This window comes from Montipora foliosa, chromosome 12 (genome assembly GCF_036669935.1).
Source record: "Montipora foliosa isolate CH-2021 chromosome 12, ASM3666993v2, whole genome shotgun sequence".
NCBI lineage: Eukaryota > Metazoa > Cnidaria > Anthozoa > Scleractinia > Acroporidae > Montipora > Montipora foliosa.
Genome location: NC_090880.1, coordinates 15,560,243 through 15,570,242, shown reverse-complemented (window position 1 = coordinate 15,570,242; position 10,000 = coordinate 15,560,243). Strand labels below are relative to the sequence as shown.

Below are 10,000 nucleotides of genomic sequence, written 5' to 3'. Positions count from 1 at the left end.
AACATTAAGTCATTGAATCTCACTAACGAACAAAAAGGAGATCCAGTCGTCTTCTTAAAAAGTTTGTTGAATGGACGAGGCCGAAATCAAACACACTTGCACCGCAGCGAACTTCTGTCCCTTAGAGCAAGGTGATCTCAGCCTCTCAGAGTACATCGACAAGGCCACCATTCTTTGTGACCAGTGTGAGTATCTCCCAGAAGTGTGTGACTGACTAATCGGAGAGAGTAATAGGACTACGTTCTAAAGAAGCCTATTACAAGTGTATCAAGAAAGGATCTGCATTGATGCTAGAAGAGGCAATTACACAAAATCAGGATGCCACTGCTCATCAGGTTGGCTACATGCAGCCAGAAGTTAAAGGCAATGAGGTACAAATGGAAGTTCATAAGCTTCCAATTCAGCCCCAGGTGCAAAGAAGGGTAAACCTCAGCCACAGAAAAACTGCTAGGATGACAAGGAAAGGAAATCTAGACGACAGTCATGTTTCAATTGCAGAGCGAAGCCTTCGCATCCCCGTGGTGAATGTCCTGCAAAGAAAGTGACGTGTTTTAAGTGTCGCAAGGAAGGTCATTATTCATTGGTATGCAAGTCCAAAGCTAGGGGTGGTCATGTAAATGAAGTACCGGTACACACTCAAGGCGCAACAGCGTCCACGTTAATTTTGTAGACTGCGTACCAGATGAATATGAGGCAGTATAATTATTTTGATGCACCTGTCCACAATCTTATGACAGTGACAGTGGAAAGCCTTCAATCACCCAACTTCAGACCCCCACAATTACCCAGATTCAGCCAGAATTCTTCCTCACAGGTGTTCCAGATCTTGTGCAAGGTTGATACAGGGAAAAGTTGTAATATTCTACCCCTATACAAGGCAAAGGCACTTTTCGGAGATGGTCTTAGACTCAGTAGACCAACAGTGCACCTTAGAGGTTATAACAATCATCTGGTTGAGAATCTTGGATCCTTTATTGTTTATATTTACCATGATGACAAGAAATATACAGTTCTAAAGTTCAGCGGTTGCAAACAGCAGAGGGCATACATGTATGATCCTTGGAAGGAATAGAGCTCTTCTCACGGGTTATGTTGGTTTCCCATCCAGGAGCCAGCTGTTCAAGCCAAGGCTGATACAACCGTCAAAATGGTTACAGGCGAAACTCCCAAGTTAACAAGCAACCCAACTGGAGCCCAAAATACCACCAAGCAAATGGATCCTGTTGTTCCGGTAATACAGGCGTGTAATGACAGCAAGATAACAATTAATGGCAAAACACATCAGTTTCCCACAAATAAGGAGTATCTGCTGCAAGAATATACAGATGTATTCCAGGGAATAGGAACTTTGCCAGGTGGACCTTATCACATTCAGTTGAAAGCAGAGTTACACACCTGGGCCCGGTTGTTCGAAAGCCGATTAACTTAATCCAGGATTAGTGTAAACTTTTGTTTCATGTTTTCAACTTTTTGGTTAAAGTTTCTTTTGCTTATTTTTGTTTTTCAAGATCGACATCTACTAATGTAAATTTTATCTGAATATCAGTGTCAAACAGCATTTGGGAGTAGAGGAAGTTAATTTTTAATCTGGGATTAGCGTTAATCGGCCTTTGAACAACCGGGCCCTGTGCAACATCCGCACCATCAAGTGGAGCTGGAGAGATTGGTACAGGGTACAGCTTGAAGTGATTCAAGAGGTAAAAGAACACACAGAGTGGATCAACTCCATTGTTCCAGTCAAGAAACCAGATGGTTCTCAGAGGCTCTGCCTCCATTCTAAAGATCTTAACGAGGCCATAAAGTGAAACCAGTGGTACAGTAAAACAATTGATGACATCCTGCAAGAGTTGTCCAGTTCGAGGTACTTCAGTTTGCTGGATGCGAAGTCTGGATATTGGCATGTTCCTTTGGCCAGTGAGAGAAGTTTTTTGACAACATCTAAGACACTATGGGGGAAGTACAGATAGCTACTCCTACCTTTTGGTCTGAGAGTTGCAGGAGATGTTTTCCAAGAAAGAAATGATAGAGTGCTGAGGAATGTTCCAAACACACCCAGGATTGCATAATTATGGCATGGAGGAAGCGAGAGCAAACAGCATCACCTTTAATGCAAAGAAGTTTGTATTTAAGGGCGCTTTCCATTTGACAATGAAATAGGCTTTTCCCAAGAGATTTTTGCTGAAAAACCATCTCTTTCTTGCATGGTATTTAGGATTTGACTGATCTGGTCGGACAGTTTTGATTAAAAGTAAAATTCTTGTTACTACGGGAATGGTTTGGCAGGTCAGTTCTGACAAATGAAAAGCGTCTGAAGTCTCACGATTGCCGCTTCTTTGGAGGATACCTTACGCCATCAGGATACCAGGTGGATTCAGAAAAGACGCAAGCTATTGCAGAGAGAAACCCACATGAGAGTCTTCATGATTTGCAATACTTACTAGGGTTGGCAAACTACTTGAATCACTTCAGTCCAACCTTAGCTGAATTAACTGCACCACTGAGAGAGCTCTCCTTTGTCTAGGAGAGTAAGCAGCAGGCAGCCTTTGAGGATATCAAGGAAGAAATTACAATGGCGTCAGTGCTAGTTTACTTTGATCGGTCCCAAGGCGAGCATTATCCAATCAGATGCATCCCTAAACATTTAGGTGCAGCTATCTTTCAGAATAAATAAATAAAAAAATCAATAAAAATTATTTTTAAAAAAATCTTTCAGAATGGTAAACCTGGGGTCTACACGTCAAGGAGCCTCAATGAGACAGAGCAGCGTTACTCCAACATCGAGAGAGAATTACCGGTATTGAGTGTTGTGTTTGTGCTAGAGAGATTTCATCACTATGTTGATGTAAGGTTTTGGCGGTTGATTTTCTCATGACTTGACCTGGACAGTGCACGTTGATCATATAGTTGAACTTAAACGTTGTGGAGTTTCAACAGAAGATGTAGTTAGAGTTTACTGCTTTCCGATCAGGCCGATACTAAAGTACGCCTGTCCTGTCTTCGCTGCATTGCCACAGTACATTGCGAATGCGATCAAGAGGATACAGAAGCACGGCCTCAAAATAGTGTTCCCAGGTCTAGAGTATCCTGAGGCTGAATATCTGCCTGAGAATCCTGTATAAAAGCTTGTTTCAAGCCGTTTCCTGCAGCATAGCTCCCATTATTCTCTAAGGTCAGATTCAAACATTATACAATGTAGTTAAGCCCACAATAACATATTAAATTAACAAACTACAGTACATGTAGTTCGCAAAACCTACAGTAGTGCATTCATAATACACCAGTTCAGAATTACTGACGGCTTCATATTCGTGCACTTGCTGAAGAGTGAATATTGTTTATATAATTATTGTATTTATAAAAATTATTTATACCAATTATTTACTATTGTTATCCTTGTTAGCTGACTTAACCCATTGATTCCTGGGGGTTCCCCATTGACAATTCAATTCAATTCAATTCAATTCAGTTTATTTCCTCTTGATGTAGTTACTTAGTGTAATTACATACATTTGTAGTTGCTGACGATGTTACTATTGTATTAAGTAAAAGAGCTTGAGCATGGTGACCAAATAAACCATTCGGTTTCCTAGTTGGCCCCCATGTTACCTATTGATGTTACACTTGATACAGGCGAGGAAATAGAAAGAGGTCGGAGACAAAAAAACACCATTAAAAATAATAATTGAAGTAAAGTAAGATATAGTAGAGGTACAGAGGACAAGTCAAGAGATAATACTTAAATTCAAGAGACAGGTTTCTTTGAATATTGCTCCGAGAGTAAGAAATTTTTGATATTTTTAGAAAAAGTGTACACATTCAGATCTTTAAGGTTTTGTGGGATGGACTTCCAGAGATCAATAGCTTTAAATGAAATCATTTGTTTGCCAGTGTTCGTCCTTATACGTGGCTTATATAAATTTTTTTGGGCTGCATATCTAGTATTGTAGCTATGCACTTCGTTAGCATACTGGAAAGTGTTGCGAAATACATCAGGTAGTAGACCTTTGTGCCAGAGGTGGGCAAATTTTAAGACGTATAAAGAATAAATGTTATATACGGTGAGCATGTCCAGCAAGTTCAGCAATGGGAGAGCACTCTCAGTATCTTTACCACGTATATTTGCGAAGAATATTAATCGAGCAACATGATTTTAGGAGGAGATATAGGTGCTGCCCCATGCCAAAATTGCGTATGCTATGTAAGGATAAATGAGGTTATAATAAATTTGCTTAAGTTGCTTTATAGATAAGTAATGTCTTAGCTTTGATATAATGCCGATATTCCTCGAGATTTTAGAGCAGATGTACGAAATATGATACCTCCACGAGACACAGTCATCAATCATTACCCCTAGATACTTAATATGATTTTTACGGATTAAAGGATGGCTCGTTCCATCGCTATTTCTAATTTGAATACGTACAGGCATATCTTTCTTCCTGGTAGACTTAATTATCATGAAGTTAGTTTTTGACATATTTATCGACAATTTATTTACATCGCACCATTCTTTCACCTTTTCAAGTTCAGAATTCATTAGAGCTTCAAGAGTTTTTAGGTTGCTTGCCGAGGCGAATACGTTGGTATCGTCGGCAAAAATTTTAAAGCTTAATTTATCAGAGCAGTTCGGCAAGTCATTGATGTAAATAAGAAACAGCAGTGGTCCTAGTGTACTGCCCTGTGGAATTCCACAGGTCATAGTTTGCATGGGCGATGTTATATCTCCAAGTGCAGTGTACTGCTTCCTGTTTCTTAGGTAGCTATTGAACCATCTCAAGGGAAGGCCTCTAACGCCATATGATTCTAACTTCTTGAGTAATATTTCATGATTTACAGTGTCAAATGCCTTAGAGAAATCCCAAAAAATACCACAGGTGTATAGGTTGTTATCAATTGCCTTCCTTAGAGTGTCAGTAAGTTCAGCTATGGCTTGAGCTGTCGAATGACCTTAACGAAATCCAAACTGATATTGAAATAAAATGTTTTGCTTTTCGATATAGTAATTAAGCTGTTTAAATATCAATTTTTCAAATACTTGAGAAAGAACTGATAGAGTTGCAATTGGCCGATAATTCGTAGGGTCAGCTGCATCGCCCCCCTTATCGACAGGAGTTATTTTTGATATTTTAAGTAGATCAGGGACGATGCCTTGTTCTAACGAATGGTTAAAGATTTTTGTAAGTGCTTCACTAGTGAAAGGACATGATAGCTTAACACATCTTGAGGGAACTCCTATGGAAGACTTGTTGAGGTCTAGTCCCATTATTATGTCCTGCACTTCATGTGTAAGGATCCCACGAAATACAAAACTATTTAAATAGGACTGTTTAATGTAATTAGTGGGATTTTTGGCACTAGTCGGGAGGTTTTGAGAAAGATTATTACCAACGTTTACGAAATAAGTATTTAACTGATCGGCGATGTTTTGTCTGTCTGTATAGTACGTGCCATTGCACAACAATTTGGCGATGGGTGGCGAGGTACTACTCTTTTTCCTGTTGATGAGTATACCAATTAGCTTCCAAGTAGTTTTTAAGTTCTCACTATTAAAACTAAATTGGGCCCTAAAATAATTTTTTTTTGCTGCTTCCTTAATTCGATTTAATTTATTGTTATAAGTTTTAAATATCTTTACTTTGTTCGGATCATTACTTAAGAAATGAGATTTAAAGAGTCTCTGTTTCCGTTTGATTGAAGTGCATATAGCATGAGAAATCCATGGCTTATTTAGGCGTCGTTTCTTTTTATTATTTAATCTACGCTTAGGTGCATGTTTATCAGAAATCCTTTGTAGTATGTCAACAAGGTCGTTGATACTTTGATTTACATCATCATTAACTAAGCCACAGAAGTCAATAGCCTCTACATCGCTTAAGAATGAGTCACTATCAAAATGAGAGAAATCACGAAAGTATTTTGCATCGTTTAGAATGGATGGCTTGTTTGCGACAGTACAAAAAAATAGGTAGAAGATCAGAAACATCTGCTAAGCAGATGCCCGCTTTTATAACTTTGTAAAACGTTTGTATATATATGATCGATTAAGGTTGAGGTATGACAAGTAAAATCGTCTGGCATTAGACAGAGTAAAGTACTAGTAGTATCTGTAATTCAGTTGTAACACTGCAACAGATTAAATAAACACATTATGTTACATTACATATGTGTATGGACGATACACAGTGACTGTACAAACAGATCACAACCCTTTGGTCAGCATCTGGAAAAAATCTATTGCGTCTGGTTCTCCGCATCTACAATGGCTGTTACTTCGACTATCAAAATGTGCAACGGCAGCGGTTTGCTAATGGCAGTTGTGGCAAATGCTTGGCCAGAGTCAAGATAAGATTGTGATCCATTGTTAGTGGACTACTGGACGTACAGAGAGGAGATCAGTGCAGAAAATGGTCTGCTTTTCAAGGGACATATACTTAATGTTCCAGAGACATTATGCAACGAAGTTCTCCAAACGCTCCATTAAGGTCATTTCGGTAGTGAAAAGGTACAGTTGAGAGCCCGAGAAGTAGTGCTTTAGTCAGGAATTACAGCTAATGTGCTTCGGGTAGCCCAGAGTTGCAAGTGCCAAACATTTTCCAGATGTCAGCAATGCGAAACTCTGTTGCCCCATGAAGTTCCTCAAGGACCTTGGGAAAAGGTTCCAGTCTACTAAGTACCTCCAGCTAGCAGATTACTACAGCAGGTTTCCTGTGATCACAAAAGTGTGCAACACCGCAAGTACCACTACAGATGCCCTGAAGTATTCAGTGAATATGGAGTGCCGAGAATAGTCATTTCAGACAAAGGTCTGCCATTCGTGTCTACAGAGTTTAAGGATTTTGCAGGCAAATACTGCTTTGACCACATCACCACAAGTCCTTGTTATTCATAAAGCAATGGCCTGGTTGAACACATGGTTTAAACACTGTTAAGCAGTGTATGAAAAAATGTTCAGCTGCTGGGCAAGATCCAAATTTAGCAATGCTGGTCCTTAGAGCCACACCTCCCACTAGTAGCATACCTTCACCTGCTAAGCTGTTAAGTAGTTGCAAATATAGAGCCCTTCTTCCTGCATGATCTCTAATGCAGAATGCCCATGATCAGGCTGTCCACAAGCATATGGCCAAAGGGAAGAACAGAGAAGAATGTAACAAAACTGCCAAGGTCCTACCACTGTTGACACAACACCAGAGAGCTTTCGTTCAGGTTGAGCCCCATTCTAACCAGTACTAGTGGATATCAGCAACTGTTACAAAAACGCCAACAATGTCACAGCCAAGATCCTATGCTGTTGAGACTACCAATTAATGGTACTAGCATGGTGACTCAAGCGTCGCTTTATTTTGCGCCAGACAAAGAGCCAAATCAAGCGACCCACAGTACACCTAATGTGCAAGGTCATCGTAGTTGTGTCGATGAAAGACCCAAACGAGTGATCAATAAACCGAAAAGACTTATAGAGACCATTTAATCATTTTTTCCCCTCTTCATCCGTATAGTCAATTTCAACAACGGGAGATGTTACATTATTGCACATTGTTATCAAGTTCGTATTGTTGTTACTAACCTTTTGTCACCAGGTCGTTAGTTTTTTTAGTTAGTTCATGTAATGCATTCATTTTATCAGGCTAGACCGGAACATTTAAGTTCTTAATGTAATCGTATAAATAGTAGTCGTCGTTTACTCTTACTACATGTAGGTTTTTTTCTAAATTCTTGTGGTTCGATTAAGTTGTGTGTTCATTTTCGTTTCTTCGATTATTGTAATATTAAAGATCCTTTCACCATACGGAGCAGCCAACAATGCAGACAAGGATGAAACTGTCAATATTATGCTTATGCTCCAAGATTTCGTTGTTGACCGGGCAAATCCGTGTGATCATCTTCTCGTAGGAATTACGAACGAAATTGACACTTACATTTTCCTTCGATAAACTGGTGTAAGATGCACGACTTTCCAGTTCCAGCACTACCAATAACAAGGAACTTGAAAAGAAAATCTAAGAAAAATGAATAAATAAATAAAGTTAAAAAACCATAGTCGAACAAGTTTATCATGCACATCTCAAATTATGCAAAGTCTTGTGAATACGAAGTTGAAGTGAGAGTAATACAAGGACAGCTGATTTCTTAAATGAGACTCTTACTTAAAATTGAAAGGATGATTTGTTACTTTACCGTATGTCTCGGACATTTTTTCCAATAACACGTCAAATGAGAAAAGAAGATGTCCGCAAGTTTGAAAATTTCCCGAGATCCTACAAGGAAGGAATAGCTAGACATTCCTCTGGGGTAGTGTTAGGAAAGAGCTTTGTGTTCTTTTTATAGTATTGCCTGGAACAAATAGGTAACTTTTAGTTTTGAAAGACCTGCTCTTATGAATGATATTTCAAAAACGTCTTTGTCTCACCGTTCAAGTTAGCTTCCGATCGTTGAAAAGTTGTGTTTCGTTTGTCATTATGACTTCTCTCCTTCCCCTCCCTTCATCACTCATTTTTATTCCCATGGCTCTGTGCGATCAGAATTGGAGCGCGGCCATTTGTAAATTTTCTTTGTGCGAAGGTCGAGGTCCATTTCAGGCAAGGAAAGAAATGGAGGTCGATCAACAAGACGGTATGTGTGTCATCAGATCTCTTTGAGCTCAAAATGATCGTCTTAAGCAATTAGTGTTTTTTTTCCTCCTTAGGTACACAGAGGGCAATGGCACAATCTCAAGAACCGGATTTGGATTTAAAATTGTTGGGAGCTCGTCCGGTACCTGTTGTTGTTGCAACACAAAATCACAGCTTCGAGCTAGACGAGAAAGCTTTGGAGGACATTTTGCTCGATGATAGTGTGCGGGATAAGAAGGTTGCTGTGGTTTCGGTGGCTGGTGCATTTCGGAAAGGAAAATCGTTTTTGCTCGATTTCTTTTTGCGGTATTTGGATAGAGAGGTAAGAAATGTACATGAAACGTACTGTACGTTTTTTCATGGCCTGGTGCTGTTTGCACTAGGCTAAGGCTAAATCTTTTTTTTTTAAATCAAAGCACGGCTTCATTGTAAATCTGAAAGTTTGTGTACGGTATATACGTAATGTAGTTTTGCAGGCATGAATTTGAATTATTTAGAAGAGTTAAAAACAACGCTGATTGTGTTGATACAGGTGTGGGGAATGAAAATACTTCGGCCACGGACGCATAATCAATAAATTCAAGCAGAGAAAGTATGATGTTTTCTCAGGTTACTCAGCACTTTTATGATCAACGCGTTAATTTGCTAAGACGCAATGCTATTGCTGTTAGATTGAGGAATGCAGTGATGTGGTACTTAATATGTGAATATTGATATATGTTTTGTACAAACCGGATATCGCTACGTTTAATAATTAATACCAGACATGGCCAGGCATATGTCTCATTCACCTAATATATATCCAAATTTCATCTGGTAAAGATTTGCTTTTCTAAGACTTGTGCCATGTTTTCATCAGGTGTTAGTTTCTCAACAACAGGTACTGCAGGGTGAGACGAAAATGAGAAGATGAGCTTTCCCTTTGGGCAAGCTGTTACTTGAGGTTACTAGCCCGAAGGTCTGAGGAGCTAGCCTGAAATTAAATTGTTTATAAAGAATTATCAGATTTATTTAATTATGCAAAATACAAGTAATGATATCAATCATAGAATGTGATTTTCGTTTTAACTTCAACCTCAAATTAAACAATGTAACAGAAACGACCAGTTTTTACACCTGACCACTAGAAGTTGCAGTTACAACTCACATCAAGATTTTGTGGACGAGAATTCCAAATACAGTCATGTGATCTAATCTTGTGATGCAAAACATTGTCAATTGATAGTGCATTAGCTATTCAAGCAATAGAGGAGGTTTTTTGTGTTTCTATAGCCTCATCTAAACACAAGGGGGAGTTGGGAGAATTTGAGACAGTTATGCAAACCCGAGACGCAGTCGCGGGTTTGCATAACTGTCGAGAATTCTACCAACTTCCCCGAGTGTTTAGATGA

At 39.1% G+C, this 10,000-nt stretch overlaps 2 protein-coding genes across 2 annotated transcripts in view; one reads left to right on the top strand and one right to left on the bottom strand.

Moving 5' to 3' along the window:
• Nucleotides 1-8,325, bottom strand: part of LOC137979935 (ras-related protein Rab-4B) — a 19,451-nt gene extending 11,126 nt beyond the window's left edge. The window contains exons 1-2 of the mRNA XM_068827251.1: nt 8,176-8,325; nt 7,917-7,997 (exon numbers count right to left, since the gene is read on the bottom strand). Coding sequence (XP_068683352.1) covers nt 7,917-7,997; nt 8,176-8,191 — 97 coding nt within the window. The 5' untranslated portion in view covers nt 8,192-8,325. The remainder of the gene's footprint in view (nt 1-7,916; nt 7,998-8,175) is intronic.
• Nucleotides 8,326-8,522: 197 nt separating this feature from the next.
• LOC137979930 (atlastin-2-like) overlaps nt 8,523-10,000 on the top strand; it is an 18,751-nt gene continuing 17,273 nt past the window's right edge. Inside the window, exons 1-2 of the mRNA XM_068827247.1 lie at nt 8,523-8,610; nt 8,684-8,931. Coding sequence (XP_068683348.1) covers nt 8,589-8,610; nt 8,684-8,931 — 270 coding nt within the window. The 5' untranslated portion in view covers nt 8,523-8,588. The remainder of the gene's footprint in view (nt 8,611-8,683; nt 8,932-10,000) is intronic.